Source organism: Ixodes scapularis, unplaced genomic scaffold (genome assembly GCF_016920785.2).
Source record: "Ixodes scapularis isolate PalLabHiFi unplaced genomic scaffold, ASM1692078v2 PGA_scaffold2__306_contigs__length_199485367, whole genome shotgun sequence".
Lineage (NCBI taxonomy): Eukaryota > Metazoa > Arthropoda > Arachnida > Ixodida > Ixodidae > Ixodes > Ixodes scapularis.
Genome location: NW_024609857.1, coordinates 15,986,148 through 16,009,711, shown reverse-complemented (window position 1 = coordinate 16,009,711; position 23,564 = coordinate 15,986,148). Strand labels below are relative to the sequence as shown.

Below are 23,564 nucleotides of genomic sequence, written 5' to 3'. Positions count from 1 at the left end.
GTGGCAGGTAATCTTTTTCGAGGGTTTGGCAACAACAACGACAAACACCCTACTACGCCAACTACAATTACAGCATCAATGACGATGTCATTTCCAGTGGTGGGAGGAGCTCATAACAGCTTATGCTGTAAAATGATTTATAGATATATCAAAGTGCAGCAACTCAGAAAACTGCACGAATGAGAAGCTCACGTGCATTATTCGCAAATGCAAACATGGTACAATATAGGCCACTTACAATGTAACCGCTTATAGTGCAGGACCGGGTATAACGCGGCTTTTTTAAACCACTGGTTCGCCTCCCATAGAACTCCATGTAATTACATACCGCTTAAAATGCAGGCGCGCGAAGGGAAATACCGGTTATAGTGCGGTTTCTGAAACAGCCCGCCGACCGCGCTAACCGGCGCAGCGAACACCCTTCTCTGTGCGACACTAGAAAACCAAGATAACGGCGCACAGCGCCAGCCGCAAGCGGAACTCGCGGGGCAAGGAGGTTGCTCGAAGAAGCGGGGAGAAGCGAAGAGAGAAGCTTCGGTTGCCATAGCGACGGAGGGACGCACGCACGTGTCGTTTACGTGCGTGCGTCGCTCCGCTGCGTTGGAAACCGCCACGACAGACCAATCGCAGGTCGAGAAGTGTTCGCGCGCGTTGCATGCTGGTCGCGGGGCGACTTCTTCTATCCGCAAACATGGCGTCGGTTGTGATCGTCGACGTAGACGGCGTGATGGAAGCTCATCGTTCCGCGTAAACGCGCTATCCTTGACTGTGAATTTTCATTGTGCGTCGCTATGATAACCCAGCACATACCAGAAGGAAAGATCCACCTACTCGTGCGGCGATGTCATGGCGGCACTCTCAAGACGGCAGAAACGCCCGTGTCATTGTGTTTGTTTACTTCGACTACAGTGGTGCTTTCTAAGCATTTGTGTTTTCGAACATCGCCCAGATTTCTTATTTGGAGCATTTCACGACTGTGCTCAAGTTGAAGGTATTACTGGCGCGTACCGTCTAAAGGATGTGAATTTTCACGCGTTTTCATCGCCGGAGAAAAGTGATTAGGGTTAGCAATCCTGAATGCTCGTAACGTCCGTCCGCAACCCACGACACCGTTAAAAGGCTGCACCAGGCAAAAGTCACTCATTTCTTTCAAAATGCGTGACACACTTGAGAGAGAAGTGTACTAGTCTGGTGAAATAAAGACTTTCCTCAAACTAAGCTTTATTTTTCATCTAATATAAAATAAATTGTTTTACAAAGGTAAGTTGTCTCATGGCATGTATTTTGGCCTGAAAAATTGATGTTTTGGTTATAGCGCGGTACCGCTTATATGCAGATTTTCGCGACTCCCGCGACCTACGTTATATGCGGTCTACACTGTACAGTGGAACCACAATTATGCGTCCCCAGTTTATGCGACATCCCGCATTTTACGACGAATTTGTCGGTTTCGACAAACTCCCCATAGAAATAAAGTATTAAAAGTTTGGTTTACACGATGTGCGATTCTACGCGTCCCACGTCATACGACGTTCCGGCAAAAAACGCGCGACGAATTCGACGGCTGCATGATGAGGGGGGCAGCAGCGCGGCAACGCGGAAGGGTTCTGTGCGTCAGTGCGCCGTTTCAGAGGTCCAAAAACATGCCGCCGGCAACCCAAGACAGCCGCAGCGCCGGCAGAGAGCAGGAGACAGTGCTTTGCCGTTTTCTTTCCGAGTTATGAAATGCCTCGGCAACTTTGCGTTGCATCCTTGCTCCGCTCATCCAACTGTTCTCTCGTTTACCCTCGCCCTCCTCTGCGCACCATCTTCTTCAACTTGCTCCTTCTCCCAGGACTGAGCCTGCCTTCGAAAGCTCGCGGCGTTCTAAGAGAACCTGATGTTGCGCGACTGAAAGGAAGTCCAGCAGGCGATCACCAATTTCTTTTGAGGTGAGAATAAAATTACTCGCGCCTTTATCGCATAATTCTACTGTTTCGTTCCAATTCATTTCGACAGTTTTCACTTCGTCAAAGTACAGCAGATTACTAGCTTAGACATCATTTAAAACCTACGCTTGTTTTTTTCGTGCGAGGCCGGTCACTGTATCCGGATAATACAATGATTTCGCACGGTCCCGGAAAAGTCGTATAATCGGGGTTCCACTGTAATGAGAATGCAACTACTTCAATATTGAATTAAAACTTTGGTTGCATTGCCCGGTGTTGCACAAGATCACTTCTTTCCGGATGGTCTCTGTAGGCACATTCCCGTGTCTACAGCACAATCCCCTTGTGATATTTTGTACACCTCCCTGGAGTTTGCCGTTTAAAAAGAAAAAAAAAGACGGTACTTAGGTTTAGGCTTCTTACGACTAAATACATCGCTCAATGTTCAGGGCAATTCAATGGATTGTATCGTCAATTCACCTGGATATGCACGTCGGTTGCTTGACCGAGCATGTGGTCAACTCACAAGAAGCGGCTTGGACGTAAACGAGTTTTAACATCAAAGAAATCGAAGGGCGCATACCTTTCCGTACAGCTTGAAATTCCTTTATCTTAGCCAAGACGCCTTTCAACTGAAAATAGAATGAAGCAAAATTAATAGAGCAGTGGTTCCCAAATAGTGAGACGTTTGCATAGTTTGTAGCAATCCTTGTTCCCTAACTTTGATACCATCGCAATTGCGCACGCCATGTGCTGTCGCATGCAGGAGTGAAGAACCCGTTCTGAGAGAAGAACCCGTTCTGAGTGAAGAACCCGTTCTGAGTGGAGAACCCGTTCTGACCCTCTCCCCCCATGCTATCCCCTCTTTCACATCCAATCTGGGGAGGTAGCTTGTCTGCCCGTGCGGTCGGGGGTTTGCTCTGTTCGTTGTCTGCACGCTGGTTTGCGAGCTTGCCCCCGGGTGGCCACTGTTTATATATTTGGTTAAAATTATTACGTATTGCAATTATCCTGCTTGACACCAGCCTCTACTAAGAAGTTCTCGGCGTTCTCTTATTCAGCAAGCCAGCCGGGAGTGAGCTCGCAAACCAGCGTGCCGACGACGAACAGGCTAGTATAGGGCATAGGAAATGCATGGCTGCTATTTTTGCTTTTTTTTTTTATATTTCACCACTTCTAAGTAGAACTACAAAAAAAGAAAAAGTTGGCATAAATCTTTTGAAACAACATTTGCGTGCCAAATTTCAGGTGTGTATGTTTGGGATTCAAATTTTGCAAGGATTGCCAAATGTGGTTAAAGTTTCACACAAAAAGACAGACAGAAAAGAGAAACAAGTAGACAACTACATGCTCCTCTTCTCTGTCCCAGTCTTTTTGTACGTACCAACTCGCCCAACTGACCATCTTACTACAGTTAAACCTTGATCTAATGAACTCATACTTTGAGCGGGAATCTTCGTTAAATTGAAAATTTCGTTAGACTGAGCTTTCACCTTTTTTGCACTGTAATTACTCTCCCAGGTTCCCAAAAGCTACAACTACCTCACGTTGTAAATGAGCCTTTAAAAAAAACTTTCAGCCTTTATACTCTGGTGAAGCAGGAAGACCAGCGAAGCTGTACTATGGTGGGACCACCTCAAGGACGACTTCTTGGACGACTTCAAGGACGACGCCTAGAGGACATCTAGGACGACCTCAAGGACGACTTCTAGGGCGATTTTGAGGATGACTTCTAGGACAACCTCTTGGACGACCTCAAGAACAACGCCTAGGACAACCTCAAGGACAACGCCTAGAGGACGTCGTCCTTTAGGCGTCGTCCTCGAGGACGACTTCTACGATGCCGCCTAGAGATATTTAGCCTTTCCACTCTGGTGAAAACCAGACTGAAAAGGCTAAAAGGGTTGCCGCCATCTATGAGCGACGGCGGCAACCAGACAACCGGCAAGCAGATTGCCTGGTAGACGTTGTCGCTGATAGATGGTGGTAGCTGTCCAGAGTTTTGTGCTGACATTTATTTGGCGACGGACACGAAACTGGGGAAACTAGCCCTTAACAGCTCCGCTGTAAAATAAAATTCTACTAAAAACTGCACGGTAATACGGGAGTGAACTGCGTCAATCTTTATACCGGATAGTTACGGGAGCAGAGACTAGCACCGCACTAGCGCATACAGCCGAACGCTAACAGCATAAGCACAGCGCGACGCAGGCCGTGGCTGGTGCTCGTAGCAAGCGTCGAATGGTGCCACGCGTGCAAGAAAAACAAAAAGAACTATGACATTATTGTTTGTCAACATGCCTTGTTCGTTCGCTTCTGAGTACCACTGTGCTAGCACAAAATTGATTAGTGGCGGCTAACAGAGTAACTCGAGCCAACCCACGCTACTCCAGCGGGTCATGTCACATCGGCCGCGGTCACATGGGTACGGAGTCAAAATGTTTAGAATCACAATCTCACAATCGTAATGCTGTCTTTAAACTTAAAAAATAGACGAAAGGGAGTTTGTGAGATGCCACGTCTCTCGGCAACTGTCATTTTCTTCTTGTCGTTCCTCACTTCTGTGATTATTTTGAATGTGATGACAAGCATTGGAACTTTTATTTTATGTGGTGCGTCGCTCATTGTTCAAAGAAAAGCAGAGATTCAGTCGCGAAAAGATCCTTGACGTCGCAAACGTAGTAGACAACGTAGACAACTGAACGTACGTCAACTGCAAAGTCGCAGAGTTGCTTTGTTTTTGATGAGTTATGGCAGGCAATTTTTCTTTAATACAAGGTGTCATCATCATCACCAGTATTGTTTTTAAATTTTAAAACAAATAAATGCTTTACGTTTTTATGTTCGTTCTCGGGCAATAAAACTTCTGTCAAATATTTCTTTTTTCCTCGCGGAGGCTACCGAAATGTCTGTAAGCGACGCACGAAGACGTAGTTAAATCGAAATTGAGGAGCAAACTTACTTCGCTAAATTGAGAAAAAATAGATGGATTTCAATGGAAGGACGATGGGAAAATTAAAAAATTGCGTTAACCGCAAATTTATTAAATTGAAATTCGTTACATAGAGGTTCAACTCTATTGTCATATGTGCTGGTCCTTATGGCTGCTCCCTAAACATAGCACCCCTCCTCATGAAGCTGTTTGGGGACCCTATAACACACACAATTGATTGATAGTATACATTTTGCTTACGAACTTCAATTGTGTGCCTGAATCCCACCCGTGTACAAGCTGAAGTGGCAGATGTGATTAGATGCAAGGCCTGCTGCAATGCAATTTACCCTTGTGCTGTGCACTTTTGCTGGGTGCATCGGATGGTGCACCACCCTCAACTTATAATTCACGGAAATAACAAAGAATGTACAGGCGAGCTGTTGTGTGTGTAGTCCCTCTTTTTGTCCCTGGTCCCGGGTTTCCAAGATGTTATATTTCACTTTTTGCACTAAACTTTTTTTTTCTTGCACTGCGCTTAGAAAACAAAATTCCTTCTATAATGTTTTTTCCTCTCCCTCTCCCATGGAGTTCATTAAAAATGTATTTCACTGTACATGCATTGCATTCCGATCTGGAGGAGCATTGTACTGGCGTGCAGTCATATATCCCTACTGTGTGGTGCTCGCTAAAGACCCCCGTCTAGCCGGTTCTACTGCACTGGCTAAATTGCTCATCTACAGCTGAGAGAAAACTTGCTCATTGAGGCAGACTAAGTTCAAGCAGCATACACATTCCACAACTCAATTATTTTTAAATTTGCATAAGGGAGCTGTGCAACGATTTTAACGTTGAAAGAATTTTCACCTTCTACTTTTTATATTGTTTATCTTGTCACAAAGGACAGAAAGCACATCTCCTTCCTTCAAAATGTTGCAATTCCGCTGCGTAACCGCGAGACCAAATTTAGAATATTCCCCGACCTGCAGCCGCAAGCGGTGGCCATGAGAACCACGCGGCGTGACGTCAATGGGGGACTTGTAAAAAGATAGGAAGTCGTGCAAATACATGCTCGATAAAAGGTAATTTTTTTTTTATAAATCTCGTCGTTCCATCGAAAATATAAATGCGTCAAGAACCTGGTATCATCGCAAAAACTTTTAAAGTTTAGTGGCACCATCTATCCAAGGTCAACAAAACCGTCAGCTCTATCTGCTACTGCGAACAGCCGCCAGAAGCCGGAGGGGGACGGGGGCAGAGCCAGACGGGGATGGCCAGACCCGGACGAGACTTCCCTCCTCCTTTTGCCATGGTCATGTGGTCACGAGTTCTCACTGCTCAGCAATGGCTCTAGAGAGAGAGCTTCACCGGAACCCCGCAAGTCCCCATTGACGTCACAGCGCACGTGACTTGGAAGATGGTGAACGAGTTGAGAGGTGCCGAAAACCTCAATCTTTGTGAATTTTTAAAATAAAAACTAGGACATGCAGGCCAAAGCAGTTTTTTGTTCTTTACCTCAGAATGGTTGACACACCAACTCCCAAATTATTTAAGCAAAGCCCTGAAACTGTTGCAAGGCTCCTTCAATTTAAACAACAGGCAGCAGACAGCACAGCAGGATCAAGCTTTCTACTCACCTCTTCCTGGAGTCCTTGCGTGTAGTCACCATCAATTTTCTTGATGTCTGAGAGCAACTGGTGTGACCTGTGATGAAACACCAACTACTCTTAGCCCTTTGCATCCTCCAGACATTAAACAAAGCTTTTCTCATCACAACATTATGTTTAGATGCACCTTCCAATGCTCATATGACAACTATGACAATACCCGACGTGGTGCACAGATAGAGGTTTAAAAACTTAGTGCAATTCTCGTAATTATGCACTTTTGCTCAGTTTGGCAATGAATATGGTGAACAAAGTCACTAAAGCTTCTCCTTCCTTATAAGCATATCAGTAGACCATAGAATACTGGATATGTAATAAATAACAATTTAAAAAATCGGCAGTCAGCAACCTTCCAAAGCAAAACACAACCAGCAGTAAGGCCACAAGCAGTAGACTTGAAAGCAAATTGAGTTATGCTGCTGGGGAAGAGTGGCAGCACAGGCGGCCATTGCTTGGTGCCAACAAGTGTGTGGGAGTCTTTGGGAAAACGAGGAAACGTGCAGTTGCTTCACGGGTTTCGTTTTGGGACGCAAAATACCTACGACAATGAAGAGAAAAAATATTTGCAATCGAGCAAAACAGCAAAGCTTCCATATTCTTACTTTTCTGTGGACTAACATAAACTAGCATGTATTGCCTGGTACAAAGCAACAATTCGCAAGTGGTGCTCCCGATGCACGATCCAGTCTACTGTACTGGGTGTTTCAGTGATGACTTTCAAAATCCCTAAATATAGGGTGGTTGAGACTCCACGGGAACAAACTGTCAGCCAGTGCGTACGTCAGGACTGCAAAAACATACTAATCAGGTAAATACTTAACTAAAATTTATTAATCGACTTTGTAATTAGTGTAGATGAACATACGGTTCTAATTAGAGACCTGTTGAGCATCGCCAAAAACCCCTAAATCAACTCATTGTACTAAGACATAAGGCAGCTGCAGCATGTTACAGCATTCCAACCAAACCCCTCAACTTAGGGCTTGTTTCAAGGTTTCGGTCTAACATCGGAGTGCATCCTTGGGCCAGCAGTGCTGCCCCCAGTGGCCGAGGCATGCAACGCACGTGCAGCACACTTTCTTCCATCCTACGAGGTAGGCGAGGCGGTAGTTTCGCACCTTGACCACTTGGGGGCAGGCCTGCTGAAGCAAATCAAATTCAAACAAAATATTGGGGGCCAAGCCAACAAAGGGTGTCTGGCACGGCACAGCGGAGGACTGAGCATTAATTTCGACCACCTAAGGATCTTTTTGATGTGCAACCGAAATCTTGGTTGCACGGCAATAAGCCTCCATCGGACTGTGAGCACCTCAGCTAGGATTCGAACCCTGCCACAAAGATGCACTCCATTGGAAAACTGAAACCTAAAAATGAATCCAAATTTAGCTTTTTTTTTTTTTTTTTTTTTTTTACAGCGGAGCTCTTAAGGGCTAGTCTTCCCAGTTTCGTGTCTGTCACCAAATAAATGTTGACACAAAACTCTGGACAGCTACTGCCATCTATGAGCGACGGCACCAGCCAAACAGTCGGCGGCTTGCCGATTGTCTGGTTGCCACCGTCGCTCATAGATGGTGGCAACCTTTCCACTCTGGTTTTTACCAGAGTGGAAAGGCTGAATTTCTCTGAGCGTCGTCCTAGAAGCCGTTCTCGAGGTCGTCCTTGGATCGTCCGAGAGGTTGTCTTTGAGGTCGTCCTAGAAGTCATCCTTGAGGTAGTCCTAGGCACTGTACTCGAAGTCGTCCTAAAAGTCGTCCTCGAAGTCGTCCTAAAAGCCGTCCTCGAGTCGTCCAAGAAGTCGTCTCAGAAGTTGTCCTAGAGTAGACGTTGTCCCCGAGGTCGTCCCAGGCGTCGTCTTTGAGGTCGTCCTAAAAGTCGTCCTTGAGGCCGTCCAAGAAGTCGTCTCAGAGGTTGTCTTAGACGTCATCCTTGAGGTCGTCCCAGGCGTCGTCTTTGAGGTCGTCCTAAAAGTCGTCCTTGAGGTCGTCCAAGAAGTCGTCCCACCATAGTACAGCTTCGCTGGTCTTCCACAAAAATAAAAAAAGCTGAAAGCTTTTCTTTTTTTTTTTTTTTTGCAATGTTACAAAATGCTGCATCTGCCTTAGATTTCAAATGAGTTCACTTAGTGGTTTTCGATGATGCTCAGAAAGTTTCTCATTGGAACCATATGTTTCTTTTCAAATATTAAAAACTGAATTAGTACATTTTTGTTAACTTTTTAGCTAATATGTTTTTGCAATCGCCGACATCCAAAATCTGTTCCCAGAAAGGCGTTTTCTTCTTTTCAGCAATCCTATTTTTAACAATTTTTGATAGTGTTTGTTGAAGCACCCGGTTTAATGGAGTCCAGTGAGACACAAGACCACCAGGTCAGCCTTGGCAAGCGGAGGGGGCGTGGGAGGGTGGATGCAAGACTTCTTAAAAGGCAAAAGATCGCAGATGACCCCGCAAAGTGTGTCGAGATTGACAGCGGTAGCTGGTAAGGTGTGGAAAGGCATGTTGAAGAAGATTTGCCTTCAGCCAGTACGCTGTGTAATGTTTGCAATGGGTTCTTTGCTTTCAGTGTAACTAATGTAGGAGATGTATGTGAGAAGATGTGTGCTTTGGTGGAACGATCGTGAGAGATGTTGCACGAGTTCGAGAAGGACACAGAGATGCATATTTCTCTTGGCTGAAACACTCCTACAAGACAAGGCCGCAGTGACCGCGACTGCGGTGGAAGAAGCAAAAGTATGTATGTGAACTGCTCTGTAGAGGCACAGAGCGGCACGAGAACAAAACCTGGGTGGTGGCAGTGGGGAGGCGGGGGAGTGTGTTTGCACAGCGCGACCACGTGGGTATTTCACAATGGCGGCTGCCCGAGCAGGGGGGAAGGGAGGGAGGGGGAGCGGGGGGTATTTGGATGCAGCAGGAACGATAGGGAAGCGAAGGGCGCTCTACCCGTGATCATGTGGGTTTTTCAGAACAGTGGGGGCCTACAGGGGGAATGGGGAAAGGGGGGAAGGGGGGTGAGGGGGAAGCAAGAGAGTTTTGCCATGTGTGAGAAACAATAAGGAGAGGGAGAGCAGTGCCTCTGCTATATAGCGGGGGTTTGTGTTTGTACACAAGCATTTTTTGCCAGAAAGAGACAACGGCTACCACTGTAAAAATTGTTGAGGTTCCAGCTTACATAACTTGTACCATTAATTATTTGTTGCATATGGGATTAAGGATGAAACATGCTTAAAAGTTCTCACTCTCTTCTGATGAGTGATTTTAACCTTCCATTCGCAGATATGTTTCTACACCAAACCCCAGCTCGAATTTGGTTAGCAGTTGTAAAGAATATAAGTGGGGACACTGCCAAGTTTTAACCAAACTATAATCGCTTTAATTAAGAACTTTTTGGCCTAAGAGTCCCATCAGACCATGCCTAAATCCTTTGGGTGAACAGGGACCATAGGTCGTATGTTTCACGGACCCGATGCAGATTCTTAAGCGCCTGACCTGAGCTGAAGTAAGCAGTGAAGATGCTGGAAATGAGAATGCACATCCTGAGCCAGCGTCTGATAGTTCCCATGCACTCCGCTGAGGATGTTCTCCAGTTTCTGAAAAGCACAAACCTCTTTATTTATTATATGTAAACACTAAGGGTCCTCGCTCAGTTTCATACTGGGAGAAAGCACAGAAAGGAATACCTGGCGTACATCGAGAGTAGGCCACACACACTGCTTTTACCAAGAAAACAAAACCATGAAGCCAGCTAAATAAAAAAATTGTATGGCAAATTGCTGGGCCTCAATTCCATTGCATTCGTGAAAAGTTCTAGGATCACGTGACTGCAAGTCACGTGACGTAGATTTTCTCGCTAAATCAAGTGGAGACACTGAATTGGTGTGTAGGTCTGTAATGTACCATAATGCAAAACTGCGCGTGTTGCATTATGGCGTATCACAGACATACCTTCAAGTTCCGAAAGAATGCCCACACAAAATGAAGAAATAAATAGTAAACAAACATGGGGTAGGCTATCTATGGGCACGCGATATCGGTTCCAGTAGCATACGGGTTGTTTCGAATGTCTGTTGCACCGTGAAATGCAAATCTGCTGCATCCGCGATTAAAGGCATTTGTTCCCATAACATGCGAGTTCGCGGCAGGTTCTCGAGTGGCTTTTGCACGGTGTACCGCGTTTGCCTGATTCCAACGCGCACTTTTTTCCCCCAAAAATCGGTGGCCAAAATTGCATGCGCGTTACAATTAAAACCAAGAACAGAAACTAAAGCAAACGCAATACTCGGTATAAAGTGGCTAGCCCCAACGCCATCGTGACCGTTTGTTTAAATTCGCGATTTTGGTATTCGTATCACGTGCATTCTCTCGCGTCTATAAATTCGTGCCCACAGTTTTAAGATGGAAACAAAAAAATTTCACTAAAAGGCTTTATTTAAACGAAAGGCCGTCCCGCTGGCGGGAAAAGATAACAACGGAGCAGCATTGCGTGGCCTTGCAATCCCAGCGACCCCACGAGCTCGCTAAGTGTTGTTTGGAAGGCGACCCTTCCAAAGCCAGCAGTCGCACACTCAAACATGCGCAAGAAGCGCGGCACTTAAAACGCTTTATACAAAACCAGGGATCATTTCTGTGGACAGCGAAGAACCATTGTGGGACTCTGACAACAGCAACTACTGCACAGCATTTATTTTTGTGTTGGCGTTTGTTTTATAAAATCTGTTTTATGATGTATGTGTTCAATCTTCATTATTTTACCTGCGCGGTAGAATTCGCCACAATTTACTTTGTGAATATCTGAACACGAAATCTGCCTGCGCGTTAGAATCGTGCAAACACGGCAAAGAGAATCTGCTTCGTCCGCAACCCCTTTTATCGTGACACAAGATGTCGTAGCAAATTCCCGCGTGTTTATCACATCATAAAATGCAAATTTGCCGCGTTTGCAATCAACAGTATCAGTTCCAGTTTTATGTGGTTTGTAGAGGACAGCCCATTGCCTTATTGCCTTTTTTTTTTTATGAAGTTTTGCAGTCGCATCTTTATGTTTTTCCCAATTTACATCTTCATTTTGGGTGGGCATCCTACAAAATTTTACGGTATACTTTAATTACACAAATAATTGACTTTCATAGCATCAAGTTGTGGGAAAGTCACAGAAGAGCACTAGCGCTTTTAATTAATCGATGCCAAAGAATACCGAGACTCTGCAGCCTGGTCACAGTACACCCACCTTTGCAGTTCTCTTCAAGCCATGGTAGGATTTTGTAGCTTCTTCTAAGGTAGGCCTGAGCTGATCCATACAAGCTTTGTTCTAAAAGGTGATGTCAAAAACAGCCTTTTAAACGCTGCACCAAGCCAAAAGTGCCTAAATGTCAGGCAGAAAACTCGTATACAATCCTTCGAGAGCCAACACTTAAAGGGATGCCACAGTCCATTCGGACAACACTAAGTGCAACATCTATGCATCCCTTGTGCAAACCAACACCTCTCTTATGTCCACAGAACAGTGATGCAAGTGGCATTCAACCTTTTGTAGCAGGTTCTGTAGCGGGCAAAACGTTCGCTTGGAGCAGCCCCTGACGCTTTTGGAGCAGATGTAATTTTCTGATAGCACATCACTTTAAAATTAAGAAGTGATTGTATCGCTAAATAAGTTTATCTTTGATAATTACTGAGGGCCCCTCTTTGATATTGTACCGTATCACTTGTTACTTGTTGTAATAAGGACAGATAGGGCACAAAAAGAACACAGAACCTCCTTTTTTAGCCTCTTCCACTCCCACTTTTACACCTGGTAGTTTATCCAGCTTGTAAATATAATTTTTTTTAAAATGCCTGCAACAAATGACATATCTGCCAACACGTCTATCTATAAGAATGCCAGTGATGTAATTGGCCTAAGCCGTTTTGGAGCACCTTTTAGAGCAGCCAAAACAGTGTTTTGGAGCAGCATAAGTGGCCTTTGGAGCAGCCAAAACAGTGTTTTGGAGCAGCAAACGTGGCTTTTGGAGCAGCTAAAACAGCGTTTCGGAGCAGCAAAAGTGGCTTTTGGAGCAGATATTCTTAGAAAAAATAAAAATAATCGCTTTAAGTGTTGGACAGACGAAAAACACTTTGCTCGCCGCAATCAACAAATTATAGTCAAGTTAGACCACCTGGGAGTCTTTCAACATCTAACTGAAATGCCTTTGACATGAGACATTTTGCAATGCTTCAGTTAAATTATACAGATTTATGTACGCACTATAGTTAAATAAGAACCAAACTGCACATATTAAAATTTATTTGAAAACAACCAGCTTAGTAGTAAATAGCACAGTATTAGGTAGACTAGTTATATAATAAATGGAACAAGTCTCCAACTGATTAAAGATGTACCTACTACAATGCAATGCAAAATTGTCGCGCGAGCGGAGATGGCTGTTCGATCGAAACCATGCCACTCTGCTCCGTCGCCAACTGGTTCCCAAAACTGTTTGCAAAATGTAAATTGTCCAGCATACGACAAAAAACAGTCCAGCGCTTGCCAGGCCATCAGGCGAGGTACAAGCTAAACACACAGAGAAAAAAAAAAAAAAAGAACCTGAGCACATCGATGCAAGACATTGCGAGCCAGGATCAAAACGTTCTTCCGAACTCAAGGCAAACAAGTGCGCTGTGCGGGTTCAGAGTGCGGAGAGTGCCTTCTTTGCTTTAGCTCACTTCTCTCCACCAAATTTCTTTCGCGGCAGATTTTTCACGTACCAGGGTCCATCCCGAAAGAAGGCTCACCGAGAGAAACCTAGGCAATCAATACTTCGACCCATCAGTCTTTGATTTAAAGGTAGATTTTTGTAGTAACGCGTGATTTAAACGAGAACAGGAATGTTGATGAACTTGTGGCGGTACTTAGTTTTATTTTAAAAAGTGCCATATCTGCAGCGACGTGCGGACGGCAACACCCGACGTCGCACGACCACGGCGACTGGCAGGCAGGTACCAAATATAGTATTCCCACGGCTGTTGCTTTCTGGAGCGAGTGCTCCAGCTCACAAAGCAACTCCCGCCGCACAGAAACATAATTTCGTTTCAAAGCATGATGGCATGGCTGGTACTCGGCACGCTAGTCTTGGAGGGTCTGCACACGAACACGTCTATCGCTAAAATTCAAGAAAAAAAAAAAAAACGCGAGACAACGAGAGCGCGAAACGAGAGACGGCGGGAAAAACCATGCAAGACCAGATGAACGATTGATGCAGGGTACTTCGTGTCGGGCGGCCGCTTGCGCCACCTAGCTCACACGTGCTCATTTACGGTACTCAGCTTAGTTTCGGTTTTGAAAGGCGACCAAAATTGGTCATTTGGCGAAGGCTTGGCGCAGATTACTCATATTTTGGCAAAATGTAGCAGGATGTAGCAGGGTTAGCCCCTTGGCGCAGTTTGGCGCAGCAATCACATCACTGGAATGCTTCCCTCAAGTTTTATGGACATACCAAACTCAAGACACTAATATTGTAAACTGCAAAAACAACCACCTAGAAATATTATGGAAATGGACACTTGTGCTTTAAAAGTGACACTGCTCTTTAGCGGCGTCAGAACCAAAGTGAAGTCGAAGTTTGCTGCTCTTCTGATTGACAGCTGCACAAGAATTATCTTGACTACCGTATTTATTCAAATATAGACTAACTTTTTTTTTTCTTTCTCGGCGCAGCTTTTTTAAACAAGAGATCACCCTACAATCGAGACTGAAGAGGTTAGACCTGCAATAGGACTAGCATAATTTCCGAGCCTATTGCGCTAACCCAGGTGCTCACTCATGTCAGCCGCTGCTCCTAGCACTCCGATGCAAAGCGGTGAAGCTCAACGCGAGCCCGCTGGCGAGAGGCGGCACGGAGGCATGCGGCGGACATGATAATCAAGTGATCTCGTCAAAAGTACAAGACCCAGGTCCTGTCTTATCACGGTAGCCGCCATCCTACTATTTTTAACAGTTTTCTCGTGACTTTTAGTTACAGAGGAGGAGACGAAAACGTGCGGGGATGTCAGAACGGCACGCTCTGGTATGAATGACTAGTGGGCAGACCTAAAACTATTGTATTTTCTGGAGTATAAGATGCACCCCCCCCCCCCCCCCCCCCTTTTTGATAGTTGTTAAGTAAAAATTAGTACATAAGAGGGATCACCGAAAATTTTGGAAAAAAAGTGTCTTATACACCGGAAAATACTAGGTGCAGCACTTCCATCACTGACAGTGAGACATTGTTAGCACGAAGATAAGGCCAGGTTTTGTTTCCAAAGAAATAGTAGAAAGAAAGGGTCAATGCGCAGGTTTCTTTTCCTAATTACCTGGCAGGAGCACATGCAGTGCTTGCAATCTGTTCAGGTTCAGAAGCACCGAATGGAAATACTGAACACGTAAAGCTCACACCTTTCATCTATTCGGGTTTACTTCGGTGCATCTGCTTCCATGACATTCCGACGGTTCCAGATTCTGAATCGGAATTACTGTACAGAGCTTTTCCATCAGATGGTAGGCTTTCATCCTCTGAATTCAACTCTGAGGAGCGTTAAAAGTAGGAATCGAAAGAGCCGGCTCTCGAATCGTTAATACTGCAGGTGCAGCCAACGTGCGGAGCGACCGTCTCGGACCCATCACGTGCACAAAGCAACTACTTTCAGAACTATAAATAGCCCTAGCAAAGCGAAACACTATAGCTCGGCAAAACCATAACAAAGAGCAACACCTTGGCAACTTTGTGCACCTTCAGATGTGTAACTGCCGCTGTACGGTGACGGTCGCCAAAAGGTTAAAGCAGGCAGTTCACGAGTTGTAAAGGAAAAGCTCACTTGATCCAAGATGGCCACAACGTCGTGCAGCTTGTGCGTGCCCATGACCACACAGAAGCTACAGATGAGTGTGCCGTCTGTCTGGCAGAAGAACTCCATGACTCGTTCGTGCTCCTGGCACATTGGAGGGGGAGCAGCCACGCTGGTGACAAAAGGTCAAAGTTGAGGACGGGCAGGACGACCCGCAGCAGTCGGGCTGGTACGACGCAGACATATTTCTAACACTATTCTTTTTAGAACTAAGCAACAGCTTAGAACTAAGCAACAGACTGGGCTGCGACTGAGCTTCGGGCCCAGTCGCAGCTTAGTCTAGAACTAGTCTAGTCTATTTTCTAGAAGTAAGGTGTTGCTTAGTTCTAGAAAAGCCCAGTCGCAGCCAAGTCGGCACAACCTCACTTTCACCCAGACAGCTCTGGTACGAGGAGGCCTAATTATTTCTTGTTCTTTTTTGAACAAACTTGATTTCCCAAACTTAATCCAGTGTTTTCCAGTTTAGTGCCCTTACAAAAGCCTGCCAGCTGAGTTGGGGCATCAATACATAAAATATAGGTGCAATTAAGAGATTTCTTACCTCACTGATGTTTTTCTAGAAAAATTGCGACACAAAATCAATATGGAAACAGGCAAGGTTTTGGCATTCGCAGACAAATATTCCATGAACTTCTACTCACATAGAAGCCTCCAACCTCTTGGGCTGGTGTCTCTTCATAGTTTTCCCTGTTTTGTGCACCTGTGAGACAATGGATAACGAAATGCATCCACTGCTTCTGACAGACAATGCCAGCATCAGAGAGGGTGCAGCACCTCTATAACTGCTTTCTGACCAATACAGAGGTCAAGCATTTCTAGTGAACCACACCATGCACAGAGGTATAGTGACCTGAAATGAAGACTGCTCAAAATTTTTTTTTTAAGTAATGACATTAAACACTTTTTTTTAAACATTAGATACTAGAGGAAGAGTCCCATAGCAATAACCTCTTCGAGTGACGCACAGCATTTAAACCATACTGTCAAACTAATGAAGCAATGCGTTAGGTTAAAAATAATTAGCTCGAATAAACTTAAAATACCTGCTCAAAGCAAAACTTGCAGTAATTAGAAGGGCAGGTGTCGCATCTGCAGCTTGCCTCTCGGTCTCCGCATTCATCACAGGAAACTAGAAGAAAGTTGGAGCATGAGAATTAATAAAAAAAATTGTCTGTCCAAAGTTTATGTCACAAAGTATGTCAAATTTCTTATTAGGCATGTCAAAACAAAACAATACCAGTTCTGGCTGTTTTCTTGTTTGGCTCTGGCCACTTCATTGTCAAACTCAAAGGCTGAGAACTCAAGATTCTTTGCCTGAAAAAGGAAAGAAAGAAAAGGGGTCTGAACAGCCATACTTGGGAGACACCTGCCAAAAGCTAAATACAACCTCTTTTTTTTTCTTTTTTTTTGCGAAGTGTTATTGTTACTTTTAGTGTACGGCAAGATCATAATAATTTCGGGGGTTCATTGCACAAGGCTTTCTAAATGAACACCTGAGCGCAGGGCTTTTTGGAGGAACCGTTCAACCAGTTCGACACTTGTTTCAGAAGTTACAACAAGCGAGTAAGACAGGTAGTATCGTCACTACCACAACACTGAGAAGGAAGGAGTATATATTCACAACGTAAGAGAAATGGGCAACGTTTTCAGTCAAATTTTATAGCACATTTTGTAAATTAGTTTGAAACTGCAGAATTTGATCTCTGTTCGTGAAATAACACACTTTAAACTTAAAATCGAAACTCCCAAAGGTTTCTAACTTGTAATTAAAAAAATTTGAAAATGTTGGAATTCTTCAACTTGAATCAATTCGAAATGTTATCATTTTCCGAACGCTCTGTCAAAAAATTTGATATTTTCAAACTCAAACTTGTAAAAACCTTGACATTTTCGAATTATTCAAATTCGAACCTCAGCGAAGTTCTAAAGTTCTGAACTATTTAAATTCAAACCTTAGTGAAGCTCGAAAGTTTCTAACCTTTCGAACCAAAACTTTGGGAGGTTCACGGCATTCCTAGTTTTCTCCCTTTAAGAGGCACAGCACAGAAGACAATAAAAGACGTTTGATCAGACCATCACGGGTGTCACAGCCACTCCGAATTGAAAAAATAGCAGAAGCTGTGCTACGAGTACTTGTAAATCTCGAAGTTTTAAAGAAACATTAGGTGGAAAGCATAAAAAAAAAAATATGTTACAAGGCAGTCCAGGAAGAGACGGACTTCAACAGTTTCCAGTGGCGTGCAGAGGGGAACTTGAGATTTAGCAACTCCACTCTGCACGACCACTGCAACACCATCAGAGGGGTGGAAGCGGGACGACCTTTTCTGAAAACCCGACGACGTCTTAAGATGTTAAAAGAATTAAAGTGAAGATGGGTTTCAGCGATGGGCCGAAGCTCAGCCATAAAATAATTAACATCATCAATATTTCGTAAAATACTGCAAGAGTTCCATTGCGTAAAGGCCCGTTCCGACACTTGCAACTGACTGCGACCGAGTGAGACAAGACCGGTTTCTGAGCCTCTTAGGACAGCATAGGACCAGATGCATTTTTGCAGAGCAGGTCCTAAGCTCTCGCAAGAGGCTTAAAGGGTAAGTGCAAAGAAAGAAAGTATATTTTTAAACAGCCTAATTGGGACAAGCATGTCACAAAACAATTTTTCTGCCAAAAACAAAATTTTTTACAGCAATGTTTATTGCACAAGACTTATTTTAGTTTGCAGCTATTTCGTCCGTTTTAAATCGCGCGCCCCAAAGTTGGTATTATAGGTCACGTAGTGGCTGCTATACGTCACGGGATGACGTATAACAGCCACTCCGCGCGCGTCGAAAGAGCGGGAGTTTCAAATGTGAAGAAATTGTAACTCCGACTAAATTACATCCTGTGGTGCAAATATTGCTAAAAAATATTGGTTTTTTCGCGGAAAATTTGTTTTGTGACATGCTTGTCCCAATTAAGCTGTTAAAAAAACTTTTTTTTCTTCGCAGTTACCCTTTAAAAATCGACCTCGTCTCAGCTGGTCCTACTCGGTTGCAAGTGTGTGAACAAGCCTTAAAATGTAACTTTAGGCCCGTTCACACACTTTCGTTCGGAGCGACCACTACGCTTATGAACGAACGCAACCGGTTGCAACGATAAGTTGCCATAGCAATGAAGCGCCAAACAGCCGTTTCTTCCGTGTTCGTTCGAAACGCAAGGAGTTGAGCTGGGCTGAACTTTTTCGCTACGTTTAGGAACGAACGGAGTGACCGCACCGACAGAACAATCACAAGTCGAGGAGAGCTCGGCTGCACACGTTGCATGCTGGTCGTGTTGGTTGCGGGTTCCTTCTATCTGCAAACATGGCGTCGGTGTAGTCGGAGTGGTAGAAGCTCATGGTTCCGCGTAAAAGCACTATCCTCGACTAAATTCTCTTTGTGTGTCGCTATGATAACCCAGCACATACTAGAAGGGAAGATCCATCTACCCGTGCAGCGATGTCGTGGCGGCACTCTCAAGACAGCAGAAACGCCCGTGCCGCCATGTTTGCTTAATTCGACTACAGTAATGCTTTTATGGCATTTGTGTCCTCGAACATAGCCCGATTTTCTTATTTTGCGCATTTTATGCGTGTGCTCAAGTTCAAGGTATTACCGGCGCATAACGTATGAAGGATGCAAATTTTCACGGACTTTCATCACCCGATAAAAGTTATTAGTATTAGTAACACTGAACGCTCACAGCATCAATGTCAGTGGTTCTCAATTGGGGGTCCGCGAAGGCATTCTAGGGGTACGAGAAGCCCTGCCTCATCAGTCAAGCCCGGCAATGAAAGTTGTCTTTTTTATCAGGCAGAGATGAAATGTTTCAGTTTTCGGGCGAGTTTTCTCGTGTGGATCTCAATGAGGGAGGTCTAATTCACACTAGCGTTATATCCATTTATTAAATCAATATTATATTTAGCTTATACCTTTAACCTCCTCTCATCACGAACAGGGTCCTCCATCATCTCTGCGATCCAGAAGGGGTCCGCGAAACACTGACGGTTGAGAACCACTGATCTATGTGATCACGAAAATGTATTTCTAGGTTGCTACATCGCTGCTAAGATGGCATAGCCTTTTGTAATCGTAGAAAAGGCATGTGGAGGGATTTGTACTTTGGCAAACTCGTGTACTGAAGTCGTGATATGAATCTTTTTTTCTTTCTGCATATTTTTTCCTTTCTTTTTTTTCATGTACCCTTACCCCGCAAGCCTATCCTGGAAAAAAAAAGAATAAAGCTTGAAGATATAGAAAAGTGTCTATTTACTGCGACGGCGTCCCCTTCTTTTTAGAGGCACCACTGAAACAGCTGACGGCGGCATAGAAGCGGTCCCCATGATAATGACCCACTACACTTGTTGCAGTGGTTGCAGGTGTGTACGCACTGCGCAGTGCGGTCGCTCCAGTCCCAACAGGAGCAGTCGTAGATAATGCGCTCGTTGCAGATGTCTGAACCAGCCTTCAGTCAAGAAACAGGTACAATAATAAGCGGGGTGTGAACAGAACATAAAGGGTTCAGACAAAGGTCCAGATTCTATAATAAGCGGGGTGTGGGTCCATACAGCGGTCCATCGCCACTTAAGGTTAGCCCTTGCTGCCAAAGGTGAAAGTGGAAGAAAGAGGAGAGAGAAGACAAAGTGGGGAAAGGGGAAGAGAGAAGACTGACTGAATCATCCTGGCTAGGTCTTACCAGGACTCCCATTTACGAGAAGCGGGAGCCAAAGTGGTGTACAGCACTTTACACCAAAGCAATGTAAAGTGCTTCTAGGCCACCGCCATGTTGTTGAAGATGCAGCTGATGCAACTCTCGCACTCCCTCAGCTAGAAATTTTATGCCACTCTCTCAGACTGCTGAAACCTGCTCAGCACAATTCTCCACCTATGATTTGCAGTTTAGCATTCCAATTTTCCCGACCTCTCTTGAAAGTTTTCACATTATTTTTCTTATGCCTGTTGTACATTCTTTCTGTGTTATCATCCACTGTGAGAAAAAGGGCTGGTAAACGCCTGCCATTCAAGCATTTCTGCTCAACATTCACCGGAAACAAAGAAAGGAAAGAATGTTGAACGGCCCTCGACGAGATTTTGCGAACAGTGACAACTGTTCATTAATCAGTGCAGAGTACTTCTCGGTCATCCCCAAAAATATCTCTTGAGGGTGGAGTGGGCAACGGGGCAGTCAAGTCCGTTCCTTTGCCTTAGTGCTGGTGTTGTGAAAAAAAGAAGCTCTCCCCAAAACCTGCCCCAAAGCAAGGTCCTCTCGGATTCCGTCCGATCAAGATGCAACTGTCGTCGACACTGTAGTTCTGCATTATTCAAGATCTTTCTCAAATGAATACTTTTAGGATAATGCTGCACCGTGTGAAACATACAATATATTGTTTGAATGTTATCACTTGATAAAGTATATGTTTGAGTTCCATCTGCCGGTAAACACGTCATTTGTGCACATGAAATATGCGTGACCTTCGGCCACCTTCTGTTGTAATATTTCCAAGAGCTAAGCGCCTTGTAGTTTGACACGGTCGAGCGGGCGGCGCCGTCGAAACTCTCAGTAAAATAAAACAAACATTCCAGTCGCGTTAGTTTTGTCGCGCGCGTACCCAACAAAAGTAGTTTACAATTTGTTTTTTGTTTAAAACATGGTACAATGATTTCTCAATGTCCTCTGAGAGATACATACACCACAAAACGCAACAAAGAGCGGGAAAAGGCGAGAATTTAGCCGCCAGCAGTGTCTGAAATTGTGCCTTCGCAGGCTGCCCCTATCGGTTAATGATAGCAGGAACGGCGGTGAGAGTAGCCTCAAACCCACCGAATGGGCTCGAAAAACACACCTGCCAACCTGTGGACTTTCAAATTCGTAAAAGTTCCGCAGCCGCGGCAGGAAGGGAATGGGGGGGGGGGGGGGGGGGGGGGGGTGACGCGAAGCGATGTGCAGCTTAATGTCAGCCTGGCCAGCGTGCGAAACGCTTACATCACACATGCACTTGCTACAGAATCCAAACTTCTCTCGCTTTTTGGGCAGCATGAAGCACGGAAATTTCGACGTGTAGGACTTAAGGAACACCTGAAAGTACCTCTTTTGAGGTTTGGAGTTCGGCAGTACGCCGCGAAGCCACAGTCACCAGGAGAATGCTACAGTTACACGTGCAACAAACAGACGCTGTACTTCTCGCCTCAAACTGGCCGAAGCAACGAGGCCCAACAATGTCTGAGCACGCCGAACCAACGTGCACCCGTGCACCGCCGAACACACGAACAAAGGCTTTGAGCTTCGGATTGGTTTTCGATTCGTGGCCACCGGATAGACGGATAGTAAAAACCACGACGCTGCTGTGGATGGTACCTATCGTCCTCTTGTGGCGGTGCAAGATACCGCCAACAACGGAGTTACAAAAACGACAAAATAAATAAAAAAAATAAAATAAAAAATTAAAAACAAAATGTTTTTCGTAAGATTTGAAGCAAGATTCGTAAAATCGTAAGATTACTCCCAATTTGTACATTTTACGAAAAATTCGGAAGAGTTGGCAGGTATAGAAAAATATATCCTTTCCCTGGAGCCGAGCGTTTCTTGGAAAGGTGTATATGGCCGATTGAGAGCCAACAGCCGACATGAAAGTTGCTCCCGTGACAAGGCTAACTAAAGGATATCTAAGCCTCATTGGATTCAATGCAAAATCGAGATGTCAACAGACGATTAGTTAGAGACTATCTAAGCAGCCAATACGATCCGTAATGGGTGATTCCGCATTGCACCTACGTCATCTGACTGTGCTTAGTCGACGCAGCCTCCGCACCCAAGGCGTACGAGTCCAGCAGCAGGTCTTGGATACTGCTCACGTCAGAAAAGGCCTGCTGCTCCTGGAATACAAGACAAAAGGTACACAAAACAGGTGTGGACTTTGAACTAACTCTTTCCTGCACTCAAAGGATGGTTGACACATTTGAGAAGAGTTGTGATCAAGTGCACCGTGCTCGCTTGTGACCGCTTACAACTTGAGAACACACCAACACAACCCGTCGAGTAGAACTGGAATCCTTTCGATTTATGCACATATCTCCTTATTCTAAAAAACTAAAAGCTCTCACGAGTAATATGTCAACAAATTCAGGTTTGCAAATAACCAATGCAGGAGCAAAAATTGCAACATCCAGGACATGGCTGCGATGAAGATTGCCGATGAGGCGACAGCAGTCGAATGCAGCTCTGAACTCGGCACAATCATGGCACGAGCACTGGACTTGGGCTCAGTAACGGGCAATGCTTTGGCGGACGCTCGGGTTGGAGCTCACGTCTGATCCCAGAGGCGATGAGTGTAGCGGATCTCTAACATTGTGCGGAGTACAGCATGTGCTCTGTTGCATTGCCATCCCCAGTACATATTTGTGATGAACAGTGTTCACATAAAACCGGCACAAGATCACGTGGCCGCTAAAGCTGGCTGCAAGTCAAAGGGGTGAAAGCGCTACTCGTTTTCATCCCAATTTTACCTGCGACTGCTGGTGCGTGGAGAGAAATAATATGCATTTCAAAGATTATAAATGTAGAGGACGCAATTTAAAAAACACTTATCGAAAATTTAAAGAAAATTGGCCAGTGGCTTTTTTGCTTTGCATATATCCAGCCACATTGCAACTGCATGTGAGGTAAGCCCATCACGGCATTAGCGCTTAATCAAATGCAGAGTGACCCTTCCAAAAGCAACATAACTGTTTATTGTTGTTATACCGTCAAAGCACCGTGCTCATTCACACTGCAGAACAATTAGCCACACTTTCATCTTATACCATTTGTTTCACTGACGTTATAAGAGGAACAGAAACCAGTACGTGCGCAAAAACACGCTGTTCGGTACATTTATGCCCGAAAACTGAGAACACCCTGCCATGACAGGAGACATTTTTGAGGTAATACTCGAGTGGGCAGAACGCTACGAAAGTGTGCGAAGTCTAAAAAGGCATTCTTTTCTTTCGAACCTTGCACACTGGACACGTGCAGACGCGGGTCTGAGAAGACCGGCTCCGGACGCACGCCTCGCAGCAGGTATGTCCACATTTGAGGATCCTCGGGAGGCGACTGCCTCGATGCTCTGGAACGAACAGCCCCACGACCACTTGTCAGGAACCAGCTACAGGCGTCTACAAATCCAAAACCGTT

The 23,564-nt window shown here is 44.9% G+C and overlaps 1 protein-coding gene across 2 annotated transcripts in view; it reads right to left on the bottom strand.

The window, feature by feature from the left end:
- LOC8034031 (RING finger protein 17) overlaps positions 1–23,564 on the bottom strand; it is a 95,041-nt gene that overhangs the window by 70,799 nt on the left and 678 nt on the right. Inside the window, exons 2-12 of one of the 2 annotated variants that reach the window (XM_040211040.3) lie at positions 23,384–23,496; positions 22,167–22,267; positions 16,615–16,691; positions 16,421–16,506; positions 16,019–16,077; positions 15,919–15,933; positions 15,348–15,489; positions 11,749–11,829; positions 10,011–10,111; positions 6,498–6,564; positions 2,512–2,560 (exon numbers count right to left, since the gene is read on the bottom strand). In XM_040211040.3, coding sequence (XP_040066974.1) covers positions 2,512–2,560; positions 6,498–6,564; positions 10,011–10,111; positions 11,749–11,829; positions 15,348–15,489; positions 15,919–15,933; positions 16,019–16,077; positions 16,421–16,506; positions 16,615–16,691; positions 22,167–22,267; positions 23,384–23,496 — 891 coding nt within the window. The remainder of the gene's footprint in view (positions 1–2,511; positions 2,561–6,497; positions 6,565–10,010; positions 10,112–11,748; positions 11,830–15,347; positions 15,490–15,918; positions 15,934–16,018; positions 16,078–16,420; positions 16,507–16,614; positions 16,692–22,166; positions 22,268–23,383; positions 23,497–23,564) is intronic. The other variant, XM_040211041.2, reaches the window with a different exon arrangement.